The sequence below is a fragment of the Pongo pygmaeus genome, chromosome 21 (assembly GCF_028885625.2).
Source record: "Pongo pygmaeus isolate AG05252 chromosome 21, NHGRI_mPonPyg2-v2.0_pri, whole genome shotgun sequence".
Lineage (NCBI taxonomy): Eukaryota > Metazoa > Chordata > Mammalia > Primates > Hominidae > Pongo > Pongo pygmaeus.
The window spans coordinates 32,063,985-32,080,975 of NC_072394.2; the positions used below are offsets into that span (position 1 = coordinate 32,063,985).

The 16,991-nt window shown below is 41.6% G+C and overlaps 1 protein-coding gene across 1 annotated transcript in view; it reads left to right on the forward strand.

The window, feature by feature from the left end:
- The first annotated feature begins 1,104 nt into the window (after positions 1-1,104).
- Positions 1,105-16,991, forward strand: part of LOC129022062 (signal-regulatory protein beta-1-like) — a 46,475-nt gene continuing 30,588 nt past the window's right edge. The window contains exons 1-2 of the mRNA XM_063659512.1: positions 1,105-1,292; positions 15,489-15,845. Coding sequence (XP_063515582.1) covers positions 1,217-1,292; positions 15,489-15,845 — 433 coding nt within the window. The 5' untranslated portion in view covers positions 1,105-1,216. The remainder of the gene's footprint in view (positions 1,293-15,488; positions 15,846-16,991) is intronic.

Here is a 16,991-nt window from a genome sequence, read left to right on the forward strand (position 1 = left end):
TGACAAAAACCAGAGTGAAGAGGATCCAGAGGGAGCAATTGATCTCAGAGTGTCAGAGGTAGACCAAGTACATGATATAAGCTGGGTCCCAGAAGTCCTGGGAGGATGGGAGAAGGCCACTGGTGGGAAACTAGGAATGCAGTAGGAATGCATTTCAAAGCAATATTTGAGTTCCCTCTCTTCACCTGGCACCATGAGTATCAATAATAACCTACTGAATCTCACGGATGTATAGTCGTTATCTCTTTTGATGTTCACTAAAACATGGCAGTGAGACTTATTATCCCAAGGTTAGAAGGCAAAACTGAACCTAGGCAGGACCAGTAACTTCCCCAACTCCTTAGCACATGTTCTTAGTCGGGTATTTATTCTCCCTCCCTCCTCAGTTCCCATCTGAATACAGTGATGAATGGAATAGGTGTTCTGTGTGCAGAGCAAAGAGTATTGAAATTGATGTGACTGCTGTAGGAATCTGCGCTCCATATTCTCCCCCATCATAATCGTATCCCCTTTCCATAACCCATAATCCCCACCTCACCCCACAAAACAGAACCCTATTATCCTAAGCCCACTTACTCTCCTGGAAGAAGTCAGGATATAATTCCTTCTGCTGGGTGCAGGCACACGAAAGTGCTAAGGGCCACATGAGACTGAATTTGGGCTAAGTTTTGCCAGTTATATTTATGAAAGTTTGGAATAGGGAACCATTTCAGGAGCAGACCTGGTTCCTCTCCAACATTGAGCAGGTCCTGTGATCCCTCCTCCTGCCCCCAACTGAGTAGCACTTGGTTGAGGCTGGTGCAGAATGAGACCACAAGCCAGCCACATCCTAAGAGCTTGAGATGGAGAGTTTAGAAACATTTCATAACCACAGGTCCTTCTTGGCTTAAGAGCACCAAATGGCAAATCACCAAGAAGACATAAAGATGGGGTTAGGAGCCACGGAAGGAATACAGACCCCAGGTGGGAAGGAAGCATTATTTCTGCTAAGCCTGTCTGACTCTCCTGAAATGGAGCATGCGTAACTGCTTGCACTGTAGCTGGTTGCTGTGCCTGATTTGTATTTCACAATCCAGAAGCAGGTTTCTGCCTGACTCCATCACAGCCACTTCCTCTTGAACTGGGGGAGGCAGGGCTTGTCTTCTCTCCTCAGAGCAGACTCTGCCATCTTCTCAGCACAGATGTTTGGAGAGAGCAGGCTCCTAAGTTCTCCAGAATGCCCATCCCAGCCTCCTGGACCCACCTTCCTTGTCCTTTCCTGCTGATGACACTACTGCTGGGGGGACTCACAGGTGAGCATAGCCTTCGGTTAAAATCTTTTTCCCTGCCCACTGAGGCATGGCCTGTCCCTGGACTTTCAGGGATTCCAGACAATGACAAGTGCTGCCAAGAAAGGCCAAGGATTAGGACTTGACTGAGAGCAGAAAATCAGGGAGCTGAGTGCTTTCTCTGTGGATCTGCAGCTGGCTACCAGAGGCATTGAACCACAGGATGATTCAACCACCACTACCACAATTACTTACATTTTGATAATATTTTAATTGACAGAGAAGAATCATTATTTAAATCCTCACCAGTCCTGAGGCCCTGGGGCCAAGCGACATGCCCAAGTCCACAGAGTAAGCTCAGAGACACCCTAACAGGGTTATGTGGCTCTAGGCCGAGCCCTCTCTCTTCACCAAACTGAGGATATGAAGTCTGTAATAGTGCTCACTTGAGTAGGGCAGTGGTGTAGTGTATCCTGGGAGTGTTCAGCCATCATCCTCCCTAAGGGTGCTCCTCACTTTGTCCTCTGTTCCCCCATGCTCCTCCCTCCCCTGTGACATGATTCTTACCACTCATTTCTCTGTGGCCTCTTCCTCTTTAAGAAGTTCCACATTTTCTGCTTACTGGGTCCTATATTCCTTTCCTAGGCCTTCCATAACAAAGAACTGCAGGCTGGGCAGCTGAAACTACAGACATTTACTTCCTTGCAGTTATGGAGGCTGAAGTCCAAGATCAAGGTGTCAGCAGGGTTAGTTTCTATTGAAGTCTCTCTCCTTGGCTTATACAGGGCCATTTTCTCTCTGTGTCTTAAACACATGATCTTCCTCTATGTGTGTCTGTGTCCTCATCTCCTCTTCTTATAAGAATATCAGTCATGTTGGATTAAGGCCCACCCCAATGACCTCATTTAACTAAATTACTTCTTAAAGACCCTGTCTCCCAAACTGTAACATTCAGAGGTGCTGGGGATTAGAGCTTCAACACATGCATTTTGTGGGACACATTCAGCCCATAACAGGTACTACAACCTCCTTTGGTTCTCTTAAATTTCCCATGGATAATTTCTTTCCCCTTCCCCGGGACAGGCAGGATTGGAGGGCCTTTCCTGGTGCAGCCTGAGAGAGCCCTGCTCACAGCTCCCAGGCAAGTTACCTGTCCTGATCCCTTCTCAGGCCATGGAGCTGACCCCAGAACCACAGGGTTGGGCACAGCAGCCTCTCAGTTCCCCACTGGGCCCTGCTGTGATGTCACCTCACAGGCCCTAGAGGGCAGGGGTCTCACTTTTCAAATTATTTTTCTCACACATACACTGTACCCAAATGATAGCAGTAAGAGTTTAACCATTGAGCTCTTCCTACCATGTAGACACAGTTATTAGCATTTTGCCTGTTTTAGCTCCACTAATCCTCACAACATCCCTGTGTGAAAGCTGCAACTATTATCCCCTATTTCCAAACAAAGAGTCAGGCAGAGGGAAGAACTTGTCCACTCATTGTCCCCTACCTCAGTCAGTGGAGCAGCTGGGATTCAAGTCCAGGTCGACCAGCTCCAAAGTTCATTCTTTTAGTCGTGTTATGCTACTAGCAGAAATATTAGAAAATGCAGAGAAGTGAACATAGAATTGATTATTGCCTACAACACTTGTTAGCAACAACCAGAGTTACAACTGTGATGTATGTACTTCTAAATTTGTTATTAATGTGTTGGATGCTTTCTATGGGCCAAATATTTTACTTTCTATGGGCCAGATATTTTAATTAGATTTTAACATGTGTTGTAATTTTATTTAACACACAAAACAAACTTATATACTATCACAATAGGTCACACTTTGATATATATTTGTGAATGTATATATGTGTGTGTATATATATATACATATATATGTATGTGTGTGTATATATACATATATATGTATGTGTGTATATATATTTGCAGATGTGTGTATACATATGTGTGTGTATACATATGTATATGCATGTATGCATATAAGTAAGTGTACATGCACACACAGGAGATTTCATTTTTTATCATTATTTCTCCAAGTTTCTAATTTCAATGAAACTTTTAACAAAATATTTTATTTTTATTTGACAGAACTATATATACTTATCATGTATACCATATTAATGAAATATGTGTACATTGCAGAATGCCTAGTTTGAGCTAATTAACATATGACCTACCTTGTATATGTATCATTTCTGTGGTGAGATCTCTCAAAATCTGCTCTCAACAATTTTTGAGGTTACAAATTGTGTTATGAACTCTAGACCCCTTATTGTAAAATAGATTTGTGGAACTAATTTCTCCTAACTAAACTGAAATTTTGTATCCTTTGACCAATATCTCTCCAAATGCACCCCCTGCCTAGTGCCTGGTAACCAATATTCTACTATCTACTTCTATGAGTTCAACTTTTTAAAATTCCACATATGAGGGACATTATGCAGTATTGTCTTTCTGTGCCTGGCTTATTTTACTTAGCATATCTTCCAGGATCATTTATATTGTTGGAAACGACAGAATTTCCTTCTTGGGTCAGGCTGATTAGAATTCCATTGTGTATATACCACATTTCCTTTCTCCATTTATCCACTGATGGACACCTAGGTTGATTTAATATCCTGGCTATTGTGAATAATGCTGCAATGGACATGGGAGCACAGATATCTCTATGACATGCTGATGTCATTTCCTTTGGATGTACGCCCAATAGTGAGATTGACAGATCATATGATAGTTCTATTTTTAATTTTTTGAGGAGCCTCCATACTGTTTTTGCTAATGGCTCTACTAATTTACATTCCCACTATTTGCAAGATTTCCCTTTTCTCCACATCCTCTCCAAAACTAGTTATCATCTTTTTTATAATAGCCATTCTAACAAGTGTGAGATGATAGCTCACTGTGGTTTTAATTTGCATTTACCAGATGAATAGTAAAGCTGAGTATTTTTATAGGTCTGCTGGCCATTTTAATGTATTCTTTTGAGAAATGGCTTTTAAGATCTTTGGCCCATATTTTAGTTGGGTTGTTTTCTTAATATTGAGTTGTTTCACTTCCTTATATATTTTGTATATTGACTTTTCATCAGACATATGGCTAGCAAATATCTTCTTCCATTCTGCTGGTTGTCTTTTCACTATGTTGATTGTTTCCTTGGCTGTGTAAAAGCTTTTTAGTTTGTTGTAATGCCGTTTGTCTATTTCTCTTTTGTTGCCTGTGCTTTGGGACTCACATCTGAAAATTCATTGCCCACACCAATGTCATGGCACTTTTCTTCCAGTACTTTTACACTTTTAGATCCTACATTTAAGTCTTTAATACATTTTGAATTGATTTTTGTATGTCATGTGAGAGGAAGGTCTAATTTCATTCCTCTACAGATGGATATCCAGGTTTCCCAACGCCACTTTTTGAAGAGACTGACCTTTCCCAATTGTGTCTGCTTGACATTTTTGTCAAAGGTCAATTGAGTGTAAATGTGTGAGTTTATATCTGGGCTCTCTGGTCTGATCCATTGGTCTATGTGTCTATTTTTATGCCAGTGCCATGCTGTTTTGATTACTATGGCATGGTAGTCAAGTTTGAAATCAGGCAATGTGATGCCTCCAGTCTTTTTGCTCAAGATTGCCTTTTCTACTCACAATTTTCTATGACTAATGTGAACTTGAGGATTGTTTTGTCCATTTCTGAGGAAAATGTCATTGAAATATTACTAATAATGAATTGAATCTGTAAATCTCTTTGGGTAGTATGTATATTTTTAACAAAAGTAATTATCTAATCCACAAGCATGGATATCTTTCCATTATTTTTATTCTATTTTTCATCAGGGTGTTATAGTTTTTTGTGGAGGTCTTTCATGTCCTTGAGTAAATCTGTTTCTAGCTATTTTAACTTTTTTGGTAGTAATTGTAAATGCGATTATCTTACTGATTTCTTTTTTCAATAAAGTCATAATAATGACAGTAATCAATATACATGATAAATAGGTAAATAAAATATAAATTAGCCACTGATAAGGGAAAATAAAATAAGGTATGTGTATATAACTTTCATCTTATATAAATTTTCATATATTCCTATTATTGATGGTTTTTATCACAAAAAGATGTCCACATTTGTCAAATGTTATTTTGCATCAAATGAGATAATCATGTGTTTCTTCTCTTTCTTCTATAAATATGGTGTATTACATTGTTTGTCATTTGAATATCAAAACATTCTTGTATTCCAGGAATAAATACCACTTGCTCATTGTGTATATTCCTTCTAATATGTTGCTGAACTCAGCTAGTGTTTGGTTGAGGATTATTGCATCAACAAACCCAGTAATAACAATGCCAACTGTTAACAGAAAGGTGTGCAGCTCTACCTGGCAACAATCTTAGTTTTGTATTTTCATGGAAGTTTAGATTCCAATGGGCTCCATTTCAGATAAGCAGAGTCTGGCTTTGGGACAATGTATGGTTAATGAGTACAACAGTAAAGTATGCTCCCCAGATCTGGACTCTAAGCCAGGAGAGCCCAATAGATAACCAGAAATTTCTTGTTGTAATGGAGTATAGCAAAGGCTGAGAGGGGCATTATATTTGCATCAAAGGCCCTGGAGAAAATGTATGGCCATCATGAGTAGTTTAGAGACTTTAAGAGGCATGAAAGACACAGCCAAAATCTCTACAGAGAAGAGATATTTTTATTTGTTAATTCATTTAAAGACACTAACAGGAGGGCCTGTTGATTTTAATTTGTCAGTAAAATTTGTAAATGAAGAATATGTTGCCACGAGCACCCCAGAAAAAACTTAGAGATGCTGGATTATGTGACGTTAATATGCATATCACATGAATCTTCTTTGAAGAGGTGTTACCAATGTTATATCATCTTTTGCTCTTGAAGAAAGGTGGATGTCATTATTGATACCGGAACAGGATCCTCGCTTCAGGATGGAGAGCCATGGCAGCACTCCAAAAGGCAACACAAAGCTGTACATAGCAGAGCACAAGAAAGCCATCAGGGTGAAAGCCTTCTCAAATTGTGGAGCCAATCAGAGTAGCAAATCAGTAAGTCATGAGTCAAAGGCATTCCCTAGGAACTTTCCACCCGAGTTTAGAATGATCCCATCCTCATTGCCATTACTATTGAAAATGTTAGAGTGATTCCTGCTGGTTGAATCTTAAAGGATCACTCTAACATGGCCATGAAAAGTTCATATGAAGAGGCATACTCACAGTTCCTAGGGAAGGAAGTAGGGCAGGCCATGCAGGAAGCCATGTGGGAGGAGCTCCCAAGGGGCAGGCTCAATCAAGCAGATGGGTAGGCAAGAGAGATGGGATCCCTGGGCAAGTGCCTTTACTGGGAGTCAAGGTGGAGGACAAAAGCAAAAACCATGATGGGTTTTACTAGGGTGTTTCAATATCACTAGGTCACAGTAGAGGAGGACAAGAAGAGGAATTGTGGCAGGGACCAGCTTTAAAATACTGGTTGCCTGGTCACCTGGGCGGGGTGCTCACAGCTTGTTTGTGGGATATTGAATAATAATTTTTTAAAAATGTACACATAACTGGACATCTTTATTTCTTCACACAACTTTGAGTTGCCATGTAGCATCCTTTCATTTCCACCTGAAGCACTCCCTTTAGCATTTCTTGTAGGCAAGGTTTAATGGTCATGAACTCTGTTAGCTTTTGTTTATCTGAGAATATCGTCATTTCTCCCTTGTATTTGAAGGACAGTTTGCCAGGTATAGAATTCACAATTGACATATTTTTCCTCTGTCAACATTTTGAACTTACCATCCCTCTATCTTCTGGCCTTCAGTGGTTTGTGTAAGAGCTTAGCCGAAAATCTTATTGAGGGTCTCTTGTATGTAAGGAATCGCTTCTGTCTTGCTGCTTTAAGGATTCTCTCTTTGACTTTAGTTTTCAACAGTTGGGTTATAATGTGTCTTAGTGTGGGTCTCTGAGTTTATTTTTGAGTTCAACTTGCATTTCTTCTGTGTCTTAATATGTAGATTCTTGTATTTTATCTAGTTTGTGAAGGTTTTTGTCCACTATGTCTTCAAATAATCTTCTATTCCTTTTTCTCTTTCTCTTTTTTCCCCCTGGAACTCCAGTAAGGTGTATGTTGATACATTTGATAATGTCTCACAATTCCCTTAGATTCTGTGCTCTATATTCTATTTTCCACCCACACCTCAGTCTCAATAATTTCAATTATTCTGTCTTCCAGTTTTCTGATTATTCTTCCACCTGCTTATACCCACTGGGGGACCCCTCTAGTGAACTTTTAGTTATTATACTTTCAACTCCTAAGTTTCTGTTTGATTTCTTCCTATAATTTCTCTTTCTTTAAGTTCTCCTTTTGTTAAGACATTTATATTCCTTTAGCTCTTGGTCCATTGTTTCCTTTGCCTCTCAGCATTTTTAAGACAGTGATTTTAATATCTGAGTCTAGTATCAGGGTGGAGCTAATACATCACAAGGGTGCTTATAAGAAGGAGGAAGGAGATTAATTCTTGGAGAAGGACATTGAAACATCCTTGTATTCCAGGATGTTTGCATGTGAAGATGCAAGAGGTTAGAGTGGTGGGAAGATGTAACTGTGAGAAAGGAATATGAGAAAACTCTAGAATTTGGAAAGGCAAAAAACCTTTTTTTTTTTTTTGCCTCCAGAAGACACATAGCTCTGCTGAAAGTGCCTTAAAAAATGTAGACATGGAAGGTGTAAAACACGGTGCTTTCATATATGTATACATATACATATACGTAGTGAAATGATTATTAAAGTTAAGCAAATGGACACATCAATCATCTCCCATAGTTATGCTGCATGTGTTGTATGTCAACAGCACCTAAAATGTGGTTTTTAAGCAAAAATACTGAATTCAATACAATATTATTAACTAAAATCCTTAGATTGCACATTCATTCTCTGGACTTCTTCCTCAGACTTATTGCAATTTTGTATCTTTTGACCTCCCCATCAACTCCCCCAAGTTCACCCCTAGTTACCACTGTTTTATTCTCTATCTTTGTGTATTTGACTTTCATCATTTCTTCTTGATTGTACCCCAATAACACTATTTTGGACTTCTAACCTCCAGAACTATAAAATGTTACATTTCTTTTAAGACACTAAGTTTTGGTAATTTGTCACATCAGCATTAGGAAACTTAGGTAATGTGATTATGCTATGAGTGAAAAATTACCAGAGGCTTAAAACAATGTTGTATTTCTACTGGAAGCTACATATTCGGTGTGGAATGGCAGTTCTGCATGCAACGGTCATTCACGCATCCAGGCAATGGAGCAGGCCCCATTAGAGCCTTGTGGGTCTCTGGAAGGGAGAAATTGATCCACAGAGGCTCTTGCAGTTAAATGCACAGCCCACAAATTATACCCATCACTTCTGCTCATAACTCAAGGGTCTAAAAAAGTCACAGGGCCCCACCCAATCCATTGATGCAAAAAGTGCAACACTCCATGTAGCCACAGAGTGGAGGCACATATTTGGCAAACCATGGCACTTCCAAGGAGGGCTCAAGAGTTCTACTCAGGTCCTCAACCCAGAGCTCTATATTGAAATTGAACCTCTTGGCCAGGCGCGGTGGCTCACATCTGTAATCCCAGCAGTTTGAAAGGCCAAGGCAGATGGATTGCTTGAGCCCAAGAGTTAGAGACCAGTCTGGGCAACATGGTAAAACAGTGTCTCTAGAAAAAGTACAAAAATTGGCCAGGTATGGTGGAACGCACCTGTGGTCCGAGCTACTTGGGAGGCCAAGGAAAAAGGATCACTTGAGCCTGGGAGGTTGAGGCTAGAGTGAGCTGTGATTGCACCACTGCACTCCAGCCTGGGCAACAGACAGAGCAAGACCCTGTCTAAAAAAAAAAAAAAAAAAAAAAAAAAGAGGGAGAGGAGCCAAGATGGCCGAATAGGAACAGCTCTGGTCTACAGCTCCCAGCGCGAGCAACGCAGAAGACAGGTGATTTCTGCATTTCCATCTGAGGTACCGTGTTCATCTCACTAGGGAGTGCCAGACAGTGGGCGCAGATCAGTGGGTGAGTGCACCGTGCACCAGCCGAAGCAGGGGTGAGGCATTGCCTCACTCGGGAAGTGCAAGGGGTCAGGGAGTTCCCTTTCCAGGGGTGACAGACAGCACCTGGAAAATCGGGCCACTCCCACCCGAATACTGTGCTTTTCCGACGGGCTTAGGAAACGGTGCCCCAGGAGAGTATAGCCCGCACCTGGCTCAGAGGGTCCTACGCCCACGGAGTCTCGCTGATTGCTAGCACAGCAGTCTGAGATCAAACAGCAAGTCGGCAGCGAGGCTGGGGGAGGGGCGCCCTCCATTGCCCAGGCTCGTTTAGGTAAACAAAGCAGCCTGGAAGCTTGAACTGGGTGGAGGCCACCACAGCTCAAGGAGGCCTGCCTGCCTCTGTAGGCTCCACCTCTGGGGGCAGGGCACAGACAAACAAAAAGACAGCAGTAACCTCTGCAGACTTAAATGTCCCTGTCTGACAGCTTTGAGGAGAGCAGTGGTTCTCCCAGCACGCAGCTGGAGATCTGAGAACGGGCTGACTGCCTCCTCAAGTGGGTCCCAGACCCCTGACCCCCGAGCAGCCTAACTGGGAGGCACCCCCCAGCAGGGGCAGACTAACACCTCACATGGCCGGCCAGGTACTCCAACAGACCTGCAGCTGAGGGTCCTCTCTGTTAGAAGGAAAACTAACAGAAAGGACATCCACACCAAAAACCCATCTGTACATCACCATCATCAAAGACCAAAAGTAGATAAAACCACAACATGGGGAAAAAACAAAGCAGAAAAACTGGAAACTCTAAAAAGCAGAGTACCTCTCCTCCTCCAAAGGAACGCAGTTCCTCACCAGCAACGGAACAAAGCTGGACGGAGAATGACTTTGACGAGCTGAGAGAAGAAGGCTTCAGACGATCAAATTACTCCGAGCTACGGGAGGATATTCAAACCAAAGGCAAAGAAGTTGAAAACTTTGAAAAAATTTAGAAGAATGTATAACTAGAATAACCAATACAGAGAAGTGCTTAAAGGAGCTGATGGAGCTGAAAACCAAGGCTCGAGAACTACGTGAAGAATGCAGAAGCCTCAGGAGCCGATGCGATTAAATGGAAGAAAGGGTATCAGCCCTGGAAGATGAAATGAATGAAATGAAGCGAGAAGGGAAGTTTAGAGAAAAAAGAATAAAAAGAAACGAGCAAAGCCTCCAAGAAATGTGGGACTATGTGAAAAGACCAAATCTACGTCTGATTGGTGTACCTGAAAGTGACGGGGAGATTGGAACTAAGTTGGAAAACACTCTGCAGCATATTATCCAGGAGAACGTCCCCAATCTAGCAAGGCAGGCCAACATTCAGATTCAGGAAATACAGAGAGCGCCACAAAGATACACCTCGAGAAGAGCAACTCCAAGACACATAATTGTCAGATTCACCAAAGTTGAAATGAAGGAAAAAATGTTAAGGGCAGCCAGAGAGAAAGGTCGGGTTACCATCAAAGGGAAGCCCATCAGACTAACAGCGGATCTCTCGGCAGAAATCCTACAAGCCAGAAGAGAGTGGGGGCCAATATTCAACATTCTTAAAGAAAAGAATTTTCAACCCAGAATTTCATATCCTGCCAAACTAAGCTTCATAAGTGAAGGAGAAATAAAATACTTCACAGACAAGCAAATGCTGAGAGATTTTGTCACCACCAGGCCTGCCCTAAAAGAGCTCCTGAAGGAAGCGCTAAACATGGAAAGGCACAACCGGTACCAGCCACTGCAAAATCATACCAAAATGTAAAGACCATCGAGACTAGGAAGAGACTGCATCAACTAACGAGCAAAATAACCAGCTAACATCATAATGACAGGATCAAATTCACACATAACAATATTAACTTTAAATGTAAATGGACTAAATGCTCCAATTAAAAGACACAGACTGGCAAATTGGATAAAGACTCAAGACCCATCAGTGTGCTGTATTCAGGAAACCCATCTCACGTGCAGAGACACACATAGGCTCAGAATAAAAGGATGGAGGAAGATCTACCAAGCAAATGGAAAGCAAAAAAAGGCAGGGGTTGCAATTCTAGTCTCTGATAAAACAGACTTTAAACCAACAAAGATCAAAAGAGACAAAGAAAGCCATTACATAACGGTAAAGGGATTAATTCAACAAGAAGAGCTAACTATCCTAAATATATATGCATCCAATACAGGAGCACCCAGATTCATAAAGCAAGTTCTGAGTGACCTACAAAGAGACTTAGACTCCCACACGTTAATAATGGGAGACTTTAACACCCCACTGTCAACATTAGACAGATCAATGAGACAGAAAGTCAACAAGGATACCCAGGAATTGAACTCAGCTCTGCACCAAGCGGACCTAATAGACATCTACAGAACTCTCCACCCCAAATCAACAGAATATACATTTTTTTCAGCACCACACCACACCTATTCCAAAATTGACCATATACTTGGAAGTAAAGCTCTCCTCAATAAATGTAAAAGAACAGAAATTATAACAAACTATCTCTCAGATCACAATGCAATCAAGCTAGAACTCAGGATTAAGAATCTCACTCAAAACCACTCAACTACATGGAAACTGAACAACCTGCTCCTGAATGACTACTGGGTACATAACGAAATGAAGGCAGAAATAAAGATGTTCTTTGAAACCAACGAGAACCAAGACACAACATACCAGAATCTCTGGGATGCATTCAAAGCAGTGTGTAGAGGGAAATTGATAGCACTAAATGCCCACAAGAGAAAGCAGGAAAGATCCAAAATTGACACCCTAACATCACAATTAAAAGAACTAGAAAAGCAAGAGCAAACACATTCAAAAGCTAGCAGAAGGCAAGAAATAACTAAAATCAGAGCAGAACTGAAGGAAATAGAGACACAAAAAACCCTTCAAAAAATCAATGAATCCAGGAGCTGGTTTTTTGAAAGGATCAACAAAATTGATAGACTGCTAGCAAGATTAATAAAGAAAAAAAGAGAGAAGAATCAAATAGATGCAATAAAAAATGATAAAGGGGATATCACCACCGATCCCACAGAAATACAAACTACCATCAGAGAATATTACAAACACCTCTACGCAAATGAACTAGAAAATCTAGAAGAAATGGATAAATTCCTCAACACATACACCCTCCCAAGACTAAACCAGGAAGAAGTTGAATCTCTGAATAGACCAATAACAGGAGCTGAAATTGTGGCAACAATCAATAGCTTACCAACCAAAAAAAGTCTAGGACCAGATGGGTTCACAGCCGAATTCTACCAGAGGTACAAGGAGGAGCTGGTACCATTGATTCTGAAATTATTCCAATCAATAGAAAAAGAAGGAATCCTCCCTAACTCATTTTATGAGGCCAGCATCATCCTGATACCAAAGCCGGGCAGAGACACAACAAAAAAAGAGAATTTTAGACCAATATCCTTGATGAACATTGATGCAAAAATCCTCAATAAAATACTGGCAAACCGAATCCAGCAGCACATCAAAAAGCTTATCCACCATGATCAAGTGGGCTTCATCCCTGGGATGCAAGGCTGGTTCAATATACGCAAATCAATAAATGTAATCCAGCATATAAACAGAACCAAAGACAAAAACCACATGATTATCTCAATAGATGCAGAAAAGGCCTTTGACAAAATTCAACAACCCTTCATGCTAAAAACTCTCAATAAATTAGGTATTGATGGGTCGCATCTCAAAATAATAAGAGCTATTTATGACAAACCCACAGCCAATATCATACTGAATGGGCAAAAACTGGAAGCATTCCCTTTGAAAACTGGCACAAGACAGGGATGCCCTCTCTCACCACTTCTATTCAACATAGTGTTGGAAGTTCTGGCCAGGGCAATTAGGCAAGAGAAGGAAATCAAGGGTATTCAATTAGGAAAAGAGGAAGTCAAATTGTCCCTGTTTGCAGATGACATGATTGTATATCTAGAAAACCCCATTGTCTCAGCCCAAAATCTCCTTAAGCTGATAAGCAACTTCAGCAAAGTCTCAGGATACAAAATCAATGTACAAAAATCACAAGCATTCTTATACATCAATAGCAGACAAACAGAGAGCCAAATCATGAGTGAACTCCCATTCACAATTGCTTCAAAGAGAATAAAATACCTAGGAATCCAACTTACAAGGGACGTGAAGGACCTCTTCAAGGAGAACTACAAACCACTGCTCAAGGAAATAAAAGAGGATACAAACAAATGGAAGAACATTCCATGCTCATGGGTAGGAAGAATCAATATCATGAAAATGGCCATCCTTCCCAAGGTAATTTACAGATTCAATGCCATCCCCATCAAGTTACCAATGACTTTCTTCACAGAATTGGAAAAAACTACTTTAAAGTTCATATGGAACCAAAAAAGAGCCCGCATCACCAAGTCAATCCTAAGCCAAAAGAACAAAGCTGGAAGCATCACACTACCTGACTTCAAACTATACTACAAGGCTACAGTAACCAAAACAGCATGGTACTGGTACCAAAACAGAGATATAGATCAATGGAACAGAACAGAGCCCTCAGGAATAATGCCACATATCTACAACTATCTGATCTTTGACAAACCTGAGAAAAACAAGAAATGGGGAAAGGATTCCCTATTTAATAAATGGTGCTGGGAAAACTGGCTAGCCATATGAAGAAAGCTGAAACTGGATTCCTTCCTTACACCTTATACAAAAATCAATTCAAGATGGATTAAAGACTTAAATGTTAGACCTAAAACCATAAAAACCCTAGAAGAAAACCTAGGCATTACCATTCAGGACATAGGCATGGACAAGGACTTCATGTCTAAAACACCAAAAGCAATGGCAACAAAAGCCAAAATTGACAAATGGGATCTAATTAAACTAAAGAGCTTCTGCACAGCAAAGGAAACTACCATCAGAGTGAACAGGCAACCTACAAAATGGGAGAAAATTTTCGCAACCTACTCATCTGACAAAGGGCTAATATCCAGAATCTACAATGAACTCCAACAAATTTACAAGAAAAAAACAAACAACCCCATCAAAAAGTGGGTGAAGGACATGAACAGACACTTCTCAAAAGAAGACATTTATGCAGCCAAAAAACACATGAAAAAATGCTCACCATCACTGGCTATCAGAGAAATGCAAATCAAAACCACAATGAGATAGCATCTCACACCAGTTAGAATGGCAATCATTAAAAAGTCAGGAAACAACAGGTGCTGGAGAGGATGTGGAGAAATAGGAACACTTTTACACTGTTGGTGGGACTGTAAACTAGTTCAACCCTTGTGGAAGTCAGTGTGGCGATTCCTCAGGGATCTAGAACTAGAAATTCCATTTGACCCAGCCATCCCATTACTGGGTATATACCCAAGGGACTATAAATCATGCTGCTATAAAGACACATGCACACGTATGTTTATTGCAGCATTGTTCACAATAGCAAAGACTTGGAACCAACCCAAATGTCCAACAATGATAGACTGGATTAAGAAAATGTGGCACATATACACCATGGAATACTATGCAGCCATAAAAAATGATGAGTTCATGTCCTTTGTAGGGACATGGATGAAATTGGAAATCATCATTCTCAGTAAACTATCGCAAGAACAAAAAACCAAACACTGCATATTCTCACTCATAGGTGGGAATTGAACAATGAGAACACATGGACACAGGAAGGGGAACATCACACTTCGGGGACTGTTGTGGGGTGGGGGGAGGGGGGAGGGATAGCATTGGGAGATATACCTAATGCTAGATGACGAGTTGGTGGGTGCAGCGCACCAGCATTGCACATGTATACATATGTAACTTACCTGCACGTTGCGCACATGTACCATAGAGCCTAAAGTATAATAATAATAATAATAATAATAAAAAGAAAAAAAAAGAAAAGAAAAGAAAGCAAACAGAAAGAACAAAAGAAAGTAAAGACAAGGAAATTGAACCTCTCTGTGCCGCAGTGTCCTCGCTTGTATTACAGTCTTATGTCACAGGCCAGTTGTGAGGGTTAAATGAGATAATACATGTAGTGTGCTGAGCTCAAGGCCTATTCCTGGTGTGCACCCAGTCAATGAAAGCCCTTGATAAACACTTGAGGAAACACAGAGGATCACGTAAGGGTGAAAAAATGACTGCTTTGTGCTCCTTTCCAGGGGTGGCTGGTGAGGAAGAGCTGCAAATGATTCAGCCTGACAAGTCCATATCAGTTGCAGCTGGAGAGTCGGCCACTCTGCACTGCACTGTGACCTCCCTGAACCCTGTGGGGCCCATCCAGTGGTTCAGAGGAGCTGGACCAGGCCAGGAATTAATCTACCATCAAAAAGAAGGCCACTTCCCACGGGTAATAACAGTTTCAGAAATCACAAAGAGAAACAATATGGACTTTTCCATCCGCATCAGTAATATTACCCCAGAAGATGCCGGCACTTACTACTGTGTGAAATTCCGGAAAGGGAGCCCTGACAACGTGGAGTTGAAGTCTGGAGCAGGCACTGAGCTGTCTGTGCATGGTGAGTACAGCGTGGGTCTCCTTCGTCCCCAGGTGTGTGACAATAACTCAATAATTATATTATTCATTCTTAGAGCAACAATCAGGTGTGGTGGTGGCTGCTCGTTTTCATGATCTGATGTCACCTCTTCTCCAGATCACATGAGTTGAGGCTTGGAGATGTCATGGTAGTTGCTCGAGGCTCCATGGCTTGTAAATGATGGGAAAGACAGCATCCCCAGTCTGCGGCTCTACAGCTCTTGTCTTTCCAAAGCTGACCCAGGCTTTTGGTTTCACAGATGAGTGAACTGACAGATTGAGTGACTTGTCCAGGCACAGGGCTGGACCTTGCCTTCTGCCTCCAGCGAACGCTTCCCCCTCAGGGTGGCCAAGACTCTTCTTTATGCAGCAGGCACTCACTGAAACCCCACTGTGCACCAGGCTCTGCCCTGGATGCTGTGCAAACAGCAGTGAATGAAACAGCCCAAAGCTCTTCCCCACCAAGCTTACATTCTCTTCCCTTCTAATGAGGAGAAATCCATCCAGGGCATGGAGAGGGTAAATTGTGTTTTTCTTTATTTAATCTTCAGAAACATCACACGGGGAAGATTCCTGGGAGGCACAGATTCACTGTTGAATCTGATGGCCTTGTGGAAGGAGATGCCAATAAGTTTGGCATTTGCTGTGGGTCCATTTGGGAAACCCTTGTGTGATTCACGGACTGAGTCACACAGTTATCAGGGGCTCCGAGCAGAGCTGTGTCATCTCAGAATGTCCCTCACCTCAGGAAAGAGGTCCCACATGTGGGTGACTTAGGGGTTTCCCATATAAGGCAACAACAATGCTTATTTGGGGTTTCCTACCAGAGGCCCAAGGGCTTCATCCTAACTCCTGAATTCTGGAATGTCAGCACAGGAAGGACCTTCAGACCATCCAGCCCAAACCCCTTTACAGATGGGAGACTCAAGCCAAGACATGACAGGGGCCTTGTCCATGGTCACAGGGCCAGATAATGACAGAATTGGAGCTAGAGTCCATATGAGAATTGAGACAGTCTCCTTCCTTCCCCAGTGTTAGACACTGTCTCCATAGAAGAGCCTGGTGCATCATAGGTGCTAAATAAAAGCTCCTCAAACAGAACCACATGTCAGGAAGCCAGCATTTCTCT